Here is a 15,627-nt window from a genome sequence, read left to right as displayed (position 1 = left end):
TTTGTGGTTAATGAAAACTGAAGATAGGGTTGAGTAAAGCTTTTCATTCTAATTCACTCTTATACTGCTTATAACTTTCTCAGAAAAGTGTCTTTTGAAGCTGAAATTGTCCATCCTTGGGTTTAGCTTGAAAGTAGATTTTTTTTAAAGGTACTCATGAAATTGGTGCAGATGTTGGAGTTAGAGTACTGTGAATGTGTGCATAAAATAATACACACCTGCTTTTATCCTTCTCTCTGTGTGTAGCTTTTAAAAATATCATAATTCTCCCAACCTACTTTTGCCAGCATATAACGCAGAAACAGACAAACATAAAAAGTTGAACATTTTGTTCTTTCCAAGGTAAGTTGAATGAAAATAGCATAGTATTTGAAAATAAAGGCTTCCCCATTTGCACAGTATGTAATTCTTAATCCACTAATTTGTTTTAATGCAAAGTATGTATTGTTAGGCATACTGAAATTATTTGCTGCACATTCTTGTGACTAAGAGGAATTTGTGTGGGAACAGATAAGGGTGAGAGAATACTTTAGTTCTTTGTTTCTCAGGATTTATCATGTAACAGGTTTTTTTTGTACCTGCTTGTTCCCAGATTGATTCTGCTGGCTGCCTTGGGACATCCATAGAAAATTGCTTCCAATTCAACAAAAAAAATCCTACTTACTAAGTTACTTAGGACATGTCTACACTAGGAAATTATTTTGAAATAACATTTTGAAGTAACACCCGGAATAACTATTTCAAAATAAGCTTAGTGCCCAAGGAAAGCAGGAGTTATTATTTTGAAATAACCAGCCCCTTACACCTCAAAATAACAGGCTTGGTAATGTGACCCTATTACTTGTTATTTCATAACAACTCCCTAGCATAGACTAGGGATGCTAGCTCTTGGGTAATAGAATAGTCGACTAACCACATGAATTCTTAGCGGTTAGTTGACTGTTCTATAGTCCCCGGGGGCAGGGCCAGCAGTCAGTACAGTCCAGCCCCACTCTTGGGGACCCCTTTGTCACCCCATGCTGTTGCCACTGTATGAGAGGCAGTAGTGCGGGGTTCCAGGTGGGAACCAGTTTACAAGGGGAGCCAATTTAAAAACCAGCTCCCCATGCAGACCTGCTGCCTGTCACCCAGTGCTGCTGCCTTTGATAGAGACATCAGCCTGGAGTGGCAGCAGCTCCTGTCCGCGAGGGTCTGAGCTCCCCACGGACAGAGGCTGCTGGGTGGGGAGTAGGGGAGGCGGCCGTGAAGCAGTCTCTCTGTGGCAAGTCTGGGCCCACTGTGAGCAGAGGCTCCTCCAGCAGCAGCCCCTGTCTTCTGGGACCCCCACAGACAGGGGCTGATGCTAGAGCAGCCTCTGCCCACAGCCAGCCCAGGCCACTGCAGACACGGGCTGCTCTGCAGCAGCCTCCCCTGCCTCCTCCTCCCACGCAGCTGCATCTGACAGAGGCAGCAGCACGAGGCGGGGCAGGTGGCACTGTGGAGATGGTGCTGTGGCAGGGGAAACAAGCTTTTAAGCCAGTTTCCCCAGGCAATGACTTCTGCTTACCCTCCTTGCTGCCTCTGATACTGAGACACAAGGGGGGGAGGAAATGCATGTAGTCAATAAGAATATCCGATAAGCTTAGGTTTATTGGTTAGTTGATTACTCACTTACATCTCTAATGTAGACCAAGGCTTAGAGAGCACTTATATGGTCCATGGCCCATACACGGCCTATACATGGAAAGTATTTTTTCCATGAGATATGGGCTATGGGAGTTTTTCCGCCCATCCTATGGCCAAAGAGCTTCCAGACGTTATTCCACGCACATAAGGGACAAATGTATTGATGTGTCTCACTGCTACTTCTTCAAACATCAGATCTTTTGATATCTCAAGGCACTTCTTAATGATCTAATGGCTGGAAGTGTACCTCAGCATATTGAAGAAAGTGGATCAAGTATCTAAGAGAAGGTACTTCAGAGTTCCTTTGTGATGCATTTAGTCATTAGTGATCTCAAACATCTTTTGGCAGTCTCCTTCCTTCTTGGGGTCAGGCCATGACCCTGCCTACTCCATAGGGCCATAGGCAAACTATATGTATATGCAAAGATCTGATTATAATAGTAAGTACTAGCAGAAATACCCGGCATCAGCCAGGGAAAATATAGTAAAAGGTGTGTGAATGAATTACGTTATTTAAATTAACATAGCATATTTTACTGGAAATAGTTGTCTTATATATTACTTTAAGAAATTAACACCGCTAGTGATGTGCTTACAAAATGACAAAACCCATAGGGTCCCTTTTCTCAATCCCCACAAATCAGGAAGGCCCATCTTCTCTTAAAGACTCTATGCAAACCAATGCCTGCAGCCTCCTTGCCAGAAGCCCTGAGAAATGGAGGGGATGTCTCCTGAGCTCTGCAGCAGCAGTAAATCACTGCTCCCCAAGTAGCCACTCCCCGAGTGCCTTCAGTGCACGCTCCATGGGGCAACCTGAATGGACTTCCTAGCGGCAGCTGGACCAGTTGCATTGATCAGAGAAAGCAAAACACCTTCAGATCAGGTGCAGTTAATGGTATCTAGATGATCAGAACATACAGCAGCTGAACGTACCTGTTCTAATGAGAATAGGCTGTTCTGAGTGTACCGTGTCCTCCTCAGGGTCCACAGTGCTCATAACCTCATCCTCCTACCCACCTCCTCTGTACTGTGAGCTGAATCCTGCAAAGTGCATAATGCCTGTGGCACTTGCTGATAATGCACACAGCCCTGCCAGGAGAATGTACGCAGCCCAAAGGAGGACAAGTGGTGGGATGGCTCGTTTGGGTGTCGGGGGAGGGAAGCAACTGTAATTTCCAGAAGGGGTTCAGTCAGAGCCCGGCTGCTTGAAGATGTTAAGAGGCTGTAATAGCTGGAGGCTTCTCCCAGCCACAATTAGCAAGGTTAGACCCCAGCCAGCATCATCCACATTTGGGTCTGTCCTGGAGACCTGCTGGTGCCCTAGTATAGGGGAGGTTGCTGATTCTCTGCCCCACTGTAGCCTCTCCCCCATGGGCTTTCCCTTGATGGTGCTGCAGGTGCCCACATGCTTTATCCTCTAGGATCTCGTAGTTGCAGTTTATGTGATACACTTAACAGAAGAGTCCACCAAATGCCTATGATCAGGTCCTACTAAAAGCTAATTATCAGTGGGCCCAATTGAGGTTTGGGGGAACCAATTTCAAGATATAACCAATCCAGTGATTTAAGTTAGGAAATCAGGAGCATCCATGCAAAATGTTGTGTTTCTAGCTCTTACTGTTTCGGAGATGTTTTGGAATTATCAGTGGGCCCAACTGGGGCTCTGGGAGACCTGGAGGAATTGATTTCTAGATATAACCAATCCAGTGATTTAAGTTAGGAAATCAGTAGTACCCGTGCAAAATGTGATGTTTCTAACTCTTACCGTTTTGGAGATCTTTCGGGACAAACAAACTTTCAGAAATATTTATAAGATATGTGTGTGAGAGAGAGAATGAATATGTAAGCTCTTTGGGGCAGGGACAATCTGTCTGTTATGTATTTACACAGAGCTTAGTTTCTGGTCCACGATAAGGACTCCAAGGTGCTACCACAATGCAAATAATAATATTAGTAATATGCGGGGCTTGCCGAACTGCGGCAAGCCCCGCTTGCCAGCTGCACTGTCTGGCAATCTGTGCATGCGCAGATCGCCCGAACCCGGCTCTTCTGGGTTACAATCTACTCGTCACGGGCGAATAGATTGTATTATTTGTCGAGCCCTGGTAATATGTATTGGTATAAAAGGTTTACATGTAAGTTTTTCAGATAGTGACATTATTCATGAGTGGTTGAACCATAACATCATTTACGTTTCATATGCTGATTGTACAGTTTTAGACACCTGCAAAGTCAAGTACTTGAGTTAGAGTGAATCCAGATTTCCAGGTATCATTGGGAAAAAGAAGTTAAAACTACATTATTTAAAAGAAATTAAACACCTCTCTAAAGTGCTTAGCTTTGCAAGTGAAATGGCTTTTCTAGACATAACATTGCCATGCTTTGATCATCTGATACCTCTGACTTTTCAAGAGCTAAAAGCAAGTGCATCATGGCCCATTAGAAAATGGAAAATCTCCCTTTGTCTCTCATCCTAGTTCTTCAGGGTTGTAAGGTATTGAACTTTAAACTTGTCACACTGGTATCCCAGGTGCCAACTTCACAGGTTCTCCAGAGTTGGAGCACCCACAGAAAAAATTAGTGGGTGCTTAACATCCACCAGCAGCCAGCTCTTCCCACTCTTTCCCAGTGCTTCCCACCCACCTCAATCAGCTGTTCTGTGGAGTACAAGAGGTGCTAGGGGAAGAGGGAGGAGCAAAGTCAGGGCATGCTTGGGGGAAGGGTCAGAATTAGGGGGAGGAGCAGGGCAAGAGCAGGAAGAGGAGGGCAAGGGGTGGAGCATGGGGGAGGAAACGGAGTGAGGGGCAAGGTCTGGAGCTGAGCAGGGGTTGAGCGCCCCAGGGAAAGGAAGAAGCTGGCACCTGTGAGTGGTATAGGAATGAATATTGTCCAACCCAGACCTCAGTACAATTTTCTTGGGGGAGGAAGGGGGAGAAAAGCCACACTTTGTTGCTAAGATTTGGTTTTGATTTTGGATGCTGTTTGAAGCTGCTGAGCCTAGTACTATATTAGACTAAGTCCTAGGTAAGATGGATGAGTGGGCAGAGTGCATTGATTTTTTACCTAACAGCAATTACTAATTTCTAATGCTGTCTTATAGGAACATTGATCTACTCATTCCTAGTTTGCATCATATCATCAAGATGGCAGTTTCTTCACTTGTTCTTAAATTGTTTTTCCCCATTATATTGAAGAAACTTTTAAAGCAAATACATTTGTCTTTGTGTTCCATATAGCAATTAGAATACCTGGTTTGCTGCACTTCTTGGGTTTCTTTGTACATAGAGTATGTGCATTGCTAGGGTTACAGATGCAGAGGAATTCCTCTGTTATCAGTTGGGGAGACCAGACTTCCACAGGGAAAAAGTGTACCTCTGCCATAATGTGCGTCAGGGAGTGTCACAACAGGGCTCTTCCTCATCTGCAAGACACTCATCTCTGTCTCTTCTACTGCTTTTTTCCTCCTTACGAAATGAAAAATCAAGATGTAAATGGCCAAATAGGAGGAAGCAGTATTTTCTCCATCTGTTGTCACTGTGTTCTCTCAGCCCCAGCCTCTCCACTGTGTTCTCTCAGCCCCAACCTCTCCACTGTATCTTTATTCCCTGACATTGAGTTTATTTTATTTCCTGTTCACCTTGCTACATTTCCTAGCTCATAGTTTGTTTTTCTGTTTTGTCCCTAGGTTAGGATACAGTTCTCTTTCTAAGGTTTCTGTTCTTTTGATTTCATTGATTTTTTTTTGTATTTCCTCTTTGCATTTTGTATCCCTCTCTTGATATTTGCTCATTCCTCCTGTCACTCAGTCTGAAAATATGAATAAATCAGTTCTCTCTGCTGAGAAAGGAGAAAAGAATAGCTAGCTGTAAACAGATTTGAGGGAAAGTGTTTATTTAGGGTGGGGAAATGAGGAATAACTAGGATTTAGTGGGATAAAATGAAGAAAGGAAAAATTTTAGGCTGAATGTCAGGAAACATTTTTAAGTGAAATGTATTGCATTTTGGAATGATCTCCTAAGGGAAGTAAGAGAAGCCTCACTGCACTGGACAAAATACTAGAGTGCGTGTTGCACAGACAAATACTGGGTTGGCTCAAAGACTTTAACATGAATATATTAAAATGTATTATTTTAAAACATGTATAAGGCTAGCTGCCATGAAATGACCAAAACAAAATAGTGAATATATCAAACAGTGAATTACTCAAAACTATGAAACCAGTGTCACAAAAAGAAAAAAAAATCCCCCACTTCAGAATGTCCCCTGCCTCATATTCTTTGTTTTTCTAGTTCATTTTACATGCACATGAGGTGGTTTCAGAGATGTGTGGAAAATTACATGGAATATACTTGCACAGTCCTACTAGCATTCCGTCCTGGTTGCATACACCACCCAACCACAGAATTATCCAGTGGGTTCCTGATCTGCAGGATATAGTAACAAGGAAGGGACTGCAGAAATGGTGCTGGCACAGGGGCAGTGTTCCCTGTAAGTTGTGCAGCTACTCAGGAGAGTTTCAAATGCTGCCCAGGTAATTAGCAGAGTGCCTCCAGCGAGGTGGTGTTTCTACTGGCAAGGTACATTCACATGCCACGGTGCACATAAAAATTATTCTGCATGTGGATGGAAAAAATCTGCACATGGATGGAAAATATTACAGGGAACATTGCACGGGAGGTGTAGATGGAGCAGAAGCCTGCCTTCTCCTGGCCATTTCTGTAAGCAGCCTCTGAAACAGGTCTTTCTGCTGCACTCTTGTCTTCCTCCCTCAGGTGACCTTCCTGTTGAAGGAACTGCACTGCAATGAAAGTTTCTTCAGACTGTGCCTTTTAACTTGTTGTGAATCCTTCTCCCTCTGGAATAAACAACAGGACTATGTAGCACTTTAAAGACTAACAAGATGGTTTAATAGGTGATGAGCTTTCGTGGGCCAGACCCACTTCCTCAGATCAAATAGTGGAAGAAAATTGTCACAACCATATATACAAAAGGATACAATTAAAAAAAATGAACACATATGAAAAGGACAAATCAAATTTCAGAACAGAAGGGGGATGGGTACCTGCATCCTGCTTCAAAGGCCTTTTAAGACTTCACTTGAAAGAGAATCCTCTGAACTGTCATTCATGCTTAAATTCGACACGTTACACTCAAGTTTGAATAAAGACGCTAATTATCTTACCCATTACAAAGATAGCTTCCCCAATTATCACCTCTAATATCATTAGCTCAAAGACATTTACCTCCCCCCCCCATCCCCCTTCTGTTCTGAAATTCAAGCATTCAGTGTTCTAGAGGGCATAACACTTCTGGAGGATCCTGAATGGCGAAGGGATATTTTTGCCTCAAGTTATCAGGGGTAAGCCAGCTGTGTGTGTTAACTAGGTTTTTGAAGCTTATGGTGACTGACTGACACATCTACAAGGGGAATGAACTGGTGACCTACAGAGTAGAGCCCAGAAAGTATGCCTTGCCCAAAAATGTCTCTCTTATCTGGAGTGCCTAACATAGGAAAAGTTTGCAATGGTCAGCACCTAGGGTTGTGTGAAAATATATGAAATCAACAAGATGCTGTGCTTGCTTCCATGTGGATTACTGCTTCCCTGTGAACTACTGCATTCATGCAATTACCCTGGTGCAGCTATGGCGTAAGAGACAGCCTGCTTGGGCTACAGCTGTCTATAGACTACATGCACCCTTCCCCCCCAACAATATAGACTCTTTTTGCTGTACACGTGGATTATATCCCTATCACAGGGGAAAAAACACAACAATGCTGCCAACTTGTCCAACATTTCTTGGTCATTATGGAAGCTGAACATGGTGCCTTTGTCACACCAGAGATTTACCAGAATCTGAGTGGTAGCACTGAGCTTGGCAAAGGATTTCTTGTCAGTCACATAGCTAACACATGAGATGGTTCACTCTGTTTCTAGCTCAGAGATTGGAATAAAAGGAAGGGTTAAATAATGAACACCCAGACTTGTGCTTGAGGGATTACTTCTGTTTCCTGGGAGTTGATTGACTAGTTATGGGATAGAGAGGCCAAAAAACACTGGCCCATGGGCCAGTGGAATATAGTTTTGGTGGACTTCCAAGACATGAGTCTGGGAAACCAGACCCAAGCTCAATCTATGCTGTAAAATGATAGTTTGGACAATCTGTCTGTCTTGGACCCACCCACAGTGTGTTCTAGGTCCAGGTTCTGCTGGCTTAGTGACCTGAGTCAGACAAATTTGTGTGTGGATGGAAGAATGCTGACTTCCATTGCAGTGTAGACATATCCTAGCCCTCCCCATAAATGCATGCAAGTTTACTGGTTCAAACCCTGTGTCATCCCAACCTTGTGGTATTTTTCCAAGTATCTTTAGTCCTCCAGTATGGCTTTCTGTAGAATGGCAGAATTAACTATCCTATAATATTGCAGAATGAAATAAGACTGTGTGACTTAGAACATGTGTGTGTCGGGGTGGGGGGGATGTATTTATTAAAAGAAAATTACAATAAATGAATACATTTCAAGACGTGATCAAGTTTCAAAAAATCTTAGGACTATTTTTATAAACATTATAACAAGCCCAAACCATAAATGGGATATTAAAATGTATGCTATTATTATAAAACATTTTTACATTGGAAAGGTATGTTGAAAAGGGGAAAGAGACCAATTCTCAATCAGCAATGACAGAACAGAGACAATTTTCTTAAAGTGCTGCAGGTAAAATGTATGTTACGTTTTAGAGAAAACTTTATAGCTATTACTAGATTAAACAGCCTGAAAGAGGCTGTGTAATCCTTTCAAGACTAGATTTTAGACATTCAGCCAGCAGTTATGCAGTAATATTTTAAAACCTCATTTGCTGGAAAGGAGGGGGATGGCGTAAATATCCCTTTTCAATTAAATTATTTCTGTAGGTAAAACACTCTTACAAAGACACCTAGTTATTTGATGCTGTGGAACAGAGTGTGGCCTATGTGGCTTGCCAATCTCAGTCAAGGTAGGAAATTGATCCTGTATCACGTGCTTGTTACATAACAGTTTAGCAAGGTGTTGTTGCAGAAAAGCTGATATTTATTCTGTAGATAACTAGACAAAATATTCAGGTGTTCTCAACATCTTATTCATCTAGGGTATGCCTAAAAGAAGGCATAAGAGCATAAAGCCTTGCAGAATTTAGAAATTAAGTGAAAATATAATTTTGGAATCCTTTTCTGATATACAAGTATTTGATGTTAGAATGCACTACCAATCCTTATTTGTTTTTACATTTTGTTTTCATAGGATTTTTGGCTTCCCGGAGAAACAGTAGAAAATGCAAAACAACGAAATAATAAAACCTGCTAAATACTTCTCAGAAGTGGAAAAGAGTGTGCTGCTTGCATTAGTTGAAAAATACAAATATGTTCTTGAGTGTAAAAAAAGTGACGCAAGAACTATTGCATTAAAACAACGTACTTGGCAAGCACTGGCCCATGAATATAATTCTCAACCTAGTGTATCACTACGAGATTTCAAGCAGCTGAAGAAATGCTGGGAAAATATCAAGGCACGGACAAAAAAGATAATGGCACATGAAAGACGGGAGAAAGTAAAAAGAAGTATTAGTCCTCTTATTAATACTCACATCATAGGGAAAGAGAAGATTGCCAGCATGATGCCTGAGCAAATGTACTTTTTACAGAGTCCGCCAGAAGAAGATTCTGAATATCAACCTGATGCTTCTAACCAAGGTATAAATGCTACTATAGTGATCCAAGTAACACTGTTCTAGTTAAGGGCGTGTATGCATTTTTATTATTTATTTTAATTTTAGAGGAATTCAGTTTAGCCATGTAAGGGCATGTCTACACCAGGAAATTATTTTGAAGTAACTTATTTTGAAATAATAACTCCTGAAATAACTATTTGAAATAGTGAGTCCACACTATAGGGAAGCCTCGAAATTAGTCCGAACCAGGCTCCCCTAATATGGACTCGCTACCTCGACTTCGAGCCCCAGGAAGCACTGGGGCATAATTACTTTGAATCACCCTAGGGAGTAGTTATTTCAAATTAGCTGCTGCGGAGTGACTATTTTAAAATAAGTGTTATTCCTCATGGAAAGCAGGCATTATTATTTTGAAATGACCAGCCCCTTATTTTGAAATAACAGGCTTGGTAGTGTGGACGTTGTTTGTTATTTCAAAATAAGAGGAGTTATTTCAAAATAACTCCCTAGTGTAGACCAGGGCTCAATCTCTCTATAAAATTGTATTGCTGACAGTTCAAAAAGTAATTTCACAGCAAAAATACTGAGAGCTCCTGTATATTTCACTAGATACACAGTAGTAAAATCTGATTATTTTGCAAGTGTGAAGAAAACTATATTTTTAAGTTACGATTATCATTTAAACCAGTGATTCCCAACTGCCAGGCTGTGGACTGCTACTGGTCCATGACCTGCTGGCTGCTGGGCCGCGGTGGCTGCCGAAGCTCAAGACGGCTGTTCATGCAGCTCAGCTCTGGCAGCCATAGTGGCTGAGGTATGGCAGGAGGAGGTAGAGCAGGAGGCCCCTTCCCCCCTCCTCCCTCTGCTGCACGTGGGGAGGAAGCAGGTGTGAAAGAGGAGGGAGCACGCACGCTGACAATGGCTGCTCCCCCTGCCTGCACAGCTGATTTTGCCAGTAGGGCTGAGGTGGCAGAAAGAGGAGGCGGGGGGAGGAGGCGCCTTCTCCCCCTCAGTAATGGCAGCCTGGCTGGGGTTCTGTGCTCCCCCCTCTACCCACGGAGGTGCAAGACGTGTTTAGGGAAAGAGGGGGCGTGAAGGAGGAGGGAGCATGCGTGCTGCCAACAGCCACTACCTCTTTCCGTGTGGTACTAACAGCCACGCTCCATAGGGGGGCAGCCTTGCTTCAGGGAGTGTTGGGGGGCAAAGGGATGTTGGGTGAGGGCATGGTGGGGGTCACAGGTAGAGGGTATTGGCATGGGTACAGGGGTCAGAGGTTAAAAGGTCAAAGGGCATGGGGCATAGGGTTAGGGGTCAAAGGATGTTAGGCATTGGAGAGCAAGGGGCTGGGTTGGGGCTAGGCAGTCAGGCAACATTGTATTTGCATATTTGCATATTCAGTATTTGCATAAAGAATGTGCAAATGTGAACATAAAATATTACTGGTCCACCAAAGGTTTGTGAGTGGGTTTGCCGGTCCTTGGCATAAAAAAGGTTGGGAACCACTGATTTGACCTTTCCAGATGTGGAGAGGCTCTGTTTCCTGATAGCCATCACACAGCAGAGGAAGAAGAAAGTCCAAGAGGCATTCCAGATCCTTAACAAGCATTGTTTTGTTTGTTTGATCACCAGCTTTTTTTTTTCCACCTGCAGCAAGTTTAAATGCTATCATCTGTGACAAGAATTCCCTATGTGCCTCTTTGCCCTTTCATTTTTTAATGAACTCTTAGCAATATATATTTTAAAACCCACAAAACTTTTCACATCTTTTTTCTAGACAGTAACTGCAATGGATTAAATCTATTCTAGCCATACTTAAAATAAGAAACTCCCCTACATATCCCACACAGGAGATAATATAATATCATGACAGCATGCAAATAAAATAATGGAAAAACCAACATTCTAAACATGAGAACAGTTCTGCTGGGTCAAATTAATAGTCTGTCTAGCCCAGTATCCTGTTTTCTGGCAGTGGCCAACGCCAGATGCTTCAGAGAGAATCAACAGAAAAGGGCAGTTCACTGAGTGATCCATCATGTGTCATCCAGTCCCAGAATTTGGCCATTAGAGGATTAGGGATATCCAAAGCATGATGTTGTATCCCTGACCATCGTGGGTAATAACCAATGATAAACCTATCCTTCATGAACTTATCTAATCATTTTTGGCACCTGTTACATTTTTGGTAACATGTTCTTTCCTGTCTTTTTAATTTCGCCACATATGGTAGCTGATCTGTATCTGTAATTTTTGTTGCCTTGATGTTGTCTATATCTGTACTTTCCCCACTTGTAGTGTGTATATATATATTTTTTTGTGATAGGGTGACTAAAACTACATTCCAAGTGTGGGCATACCATGGATTTATATTGGGACATTATAATATATTCCTTTTGTAGTGGTTCTTACCATTCAGTTAGGTTTGGGGTTTTTTATTATTGTTGCACATTAAGCAGATATTTTCAGAGAACTATTCACAATGACTCCGAGATCTCTTTCTTGCGTGTTAACAGCTAATATAGACCCCATCATTTTATATGTATGGTTGAGATTGATAAATGCAAAGTAATGCACTTTGGAAAACAACGTTAAATTTTATCTGCCATTTTATTGCAGAGTCACTCAGTTTTATTAGATTTCAGCATCCGTTTTGTATTGAATTATCTTGAGTAATTTTGTATTGTCGGCAAACTTTGCTACCTCACTGTTTACTTCTTTTTCAAGATTAGTTTCTGAATATGTTGAACAGCATTGGTTTGAGTACAGATCCTTGTGGGACCCTGCTATTTATTTCTCTCCCCTGTGAAAATGGGAAAATTAACCATTTATTCTTATCCTTTGTTTCTGATCTTTTTAAACTAGTTTTTGATTCATGATAGGTAGGGCCCTACCAAATTCAGTCATGAAACACATAACTGTGTGAAATCTTGTATCCTCCCGGAAAATCTGGTGTTTTGTGTGCTTTTACCTTATGCTATAGGTTGAACTTCTCTTGTCTGGTACTCTCTGGTCCAGCAACTTCTGTGGTCTGGCATAATTTTATCTGGATGTTATCTGGATGGCCACTTATGGGTGTGACCAAGTTTCCCACAGCCTCATAAGGTTTGTTTACAGCCAGCAGTCTTGGCTCTCAGTATTGTGTGCTGCTATTTAACTCTAATTTACCCCTAAATGTCTTCTAAGAGCCTAATAAGCAGTGGAAGTGTTGGTACTACTGCTAGACAATACAGGCAGTCCCCGGGTTACATGGATCCGACTTACATCGGATCCCTACTTACAAATGGGGTGAGGCAACCCACCCCACACTAGTTGCTTCCCCCCAGCAGACCAGGGAGATGCGAAGCTAGCGGCCCCCCCCCCCCCCCCCCCAGCAGACCAGGGAGACGCGGAGCGACTTTTCTCAGCAGACACCTCAGCTTGAGAATAAAGGACTGAGGGAAGTGAGGTGTGGAAGAATAAAACTGAGCTCTGGAGAAATGTTTGGCTAGAGTTTCCCCTACAATATGTACCAGTTCCGACTTACATACAAATTCAACTTAAGAACAAACCTACAGTCCCTATCTTGTACGTAACCTGGGGACTGCCTGTATTCAAGTTTCAGAGGGGTAGCCGTGTTAGTCTGGATCTACAAAAGCGACAAGGAGTCCTTTGGCACCTTAGGGTAAGTCTACACTACGCTCCTAGTTCGAACTAGGAGGGTAATGTAGGCATACCGCACTTGCAAATGAAGCCCGGGATTTGAATTTCCCGGGCTTCATTTGCATAAACCGGGTGCCGCCATTTTTAAATCCCGGCTCGTTCGAACCCTGTGCCGCGCGGCTACATGCGGCACGGACTAGGTAGTTCGGACTAGGAAGCCTACATTCGGACTAGGAAGCCTAGTGTAGACATACCCTTATAGACTAACAGTTGTATTGGAGCATAAACTTTCATGGGCAAAGACCCACTTTATCAGATGCATGTAGTGGAAATTTCCAGCGGCAGGTATAAATATGTAGGCCAGAATAAGGCTAGAGATAATGAGATTAATTCAGTCAGGGAGGGTGAGGCCCACTTCTAGCAGCTGATATGGAGGTGTGAACACGAAGAGAGGAGAAACAGCTTTTGTAGCTGGCTAGCCATTCACAGTCTTTGTTTAATCCTAAAATGATGGTGTCAAATTTGCAGATGAACTGTAGTTCAGCAGTTTCTCTTTTAAGTCTGGTCTTGATGTTTTTTTGCTGTAGGATGGCTACCTTTAAATCTGCTACTGTGGGTCCAGGGAAATTGAAGTGTTCTCCTACAGGTTTTTGTATATTGCCATTCCTAATATCTGATTTTGTCCATTTTACGTAGGGACTGTCCAGTTTGGCTGATGTATATAACAGAGGGGCATTGATGGCATATATTACATTGGTAGATGTGCAGGTGAATGAACCAGTGATGGTGTGGCTGATCTGGTTAGGTCCTGTGATGGTGTCGCTGCTGTAGATATGTGGTCAGAGTTGGCACCGAGGTTTGTCACATGGATTGGTTCCTGAGTTAGCGTTACTGTGGTGCGGTGTATAGTGGCTGGTGAGAATTTGCTTCAGGTTGGCAGTGGGTGAGAACTGGCCTGCCTCTCAAGGCCTGTGAAAGTGAGAGATCATTGTCCAGGATGGGTTGTAGATCACTGATGATGCATTGGAGAGGTTTTAGCTGAAGACTGTAGGTGATGGCCAATGATGTTCTGTTTGTTTCTTTCTCAGGCTTATCTTGTAGTAGGAGGCTTCTGGGTACATGTCTGGCTCTGTTAATCTGTTTCCTCACTTCCTTGTGTGGGTATCGTAGTTTCAAGAATGCTTGGTGAAGATCTTGTAGGTATTGGTCTCTGTCTGAAGGGTTGGAGCAAATGCGGTTGTACCTTAGTGCTTGGCTGTAGACAATGGATTGTGTGGTGTATCCAGGATGGAAGCTGGAGGCATGAAGGTAGGCATAGCAGTCGGTAGGTTTTCGGTATAAGGTGGCGTTTATGTGACCATCACTTATTTGCACCATGGTGTCCAGGAAGTGGATCTCTTATGTAGACTGGTCCAGGCTGTGGCTGATGGTGGGGTGGAAGCTGTTGAAACCGTGGCGGAATCCTTCCAAAGTCTCCTTCCCATGGGTCCAGATGATGAAGATGTTATCAGTGTAGCGTAGGTAGAGAAGGGGCATTAGTGGACAATATTGACCTCCCGTTGTTCAGCAAATTCTCTGGTTTGGCACTACAGGCAGTCCCCGAGTTACGCAGATCCAACTTATGTCAGATTCACAGTTACGAACGGGGCTTTTCTCGCTTCGGAGGACGGGAGCGGCGCTTGGGCTGTCCCGCTGCAGGCGTGCTCTGCGGCTTTTCTCCCCGTCTCCCTGATCTGACCAGCTGCCCGTGTGCTCTGCGGCTTTGCTCCGCGTCTCCCAGGTCAGCAGACCAGGGAGACGGAGCAAAGCCGTGGAGGACTTTGGTGGTCCCGCCACCCCCGTCTCCCTGGTCTGCTGGGGGGGTGTAGCTAGTGCCCCCCCCCCCCCCCCCCAGCAGACCAGGCTTTTCTTGCCTACCCCTGGGGTAGAGCAGCTGGGGCGCTGCCGGGTTGGGCCCGCAGCTCCGCTCTGGACCAACCCGGCAGCACCCCAGCTGCTCTGCCCCAGGCGTCCTGATTCAGCCGCTGCTGGTCAGTTTCAGCAGCGGCTGAATCAGGACGCCTGGGGCAGAGCAGCTGGGGTGCTGCTGGGTTGCTCCAGTAGCGCCGAGGAGCCGCGCTACTGGAGCAACCCAGCAGCACCCCAGCTGCTCTGCCCCAGGCGTCCCCAAGTCAGCCGCTGCTGAAACTGACCAGCGGCTGACTACAGGAAGCCCGAGGCAGAGTTGCTCTGCCCCAGGCTTCCTGGAATCAGCCGCTATTCAGTTTCAGCAGCAGCTGACTTGGGGACGCCTGGGTTTCTTAAGTTGAATCTGTACGTAAGTCAGAACTGGCGTCCAGATTCAGCTGCTGTTGAAACTGATCAGTTTCAGCAGCGGCTGACGCCAGTTCCGACTTACATACAGATTCAACTTAAGAACAAACCTACATCCCTATCTTGTATGTAACCCGGGGACTGCCTGTAGTTAGATTCCTAGGTTGCCAGACAAGAGAGGTTCAACCGGTATACAGATTTAATGAGAGAGACCAGTGTTTCCTAAACAGGGAGCCCTGACATGAAAGGGAGCTGCAGAGGGATTACAATCTTATATTTTAGTGGGGTTGTGATATTGCGA

At 43.9% G+C, this 15,627-nt stretch overlaps 1 protein-coding gene and 1 long non-coding RNA gene across 6 annotated transcripts in view; one reads left to right on the top strand and one right to left on the bottom strand.

Annotated features, from left to right (window-relative positions):
* LOC112544114 (uncharacterized) overlaps nt 1-15,627 on the bottom strand; it is a 42,582-nt gene that overhangs the window by 4,334 nt on the left and 22,621 nt on the right. The window lies entirely within an intron of this gene.
* MSANTD3 (Myb/SANT DNA binding domain containing 3) overlaps nt 1-15,627 on the top strand; it is a 32,812-nt gene that overhangs the window by 1,256 nt on the left and 15,929 nt on the right. For all 5 annotated transcript variants that reach the window (XR_012901822.1, XR_012901821.1, XM_075921555.1 and 2 more), the window contains exon 2: nt 8,948-9,396. Coding sequence is in view for 3 of the 5 variants with exons in the window: in XM_075921555.1 (XP_075777670.1) it covers nt 8,979-9,396 (418 nt within the window). In the remaining 2 variants the exon portion in view is untranslated. The remainder of the gene's footprint in view (nt 1-8,947; nt 9,397-15,627) is intronic.

This window comes from Pelodiscus sinensis, chromosome 2, assembly GCF_049634645.1.
Source record: "Pelodiscus sinensis isolate JC-2024 chromosome 2, ASM4963464v1, whole genome shotgun sequence".
Taxonomy (NCBI): Eukaryota; Metazoa; Chordata; order Testudines; family Trionychidae; genus Pelodiscus; species Pelodiscus sinensis.
This window is presented reverse-complemented; position numbering and strand designations above follow the sequence as displayed.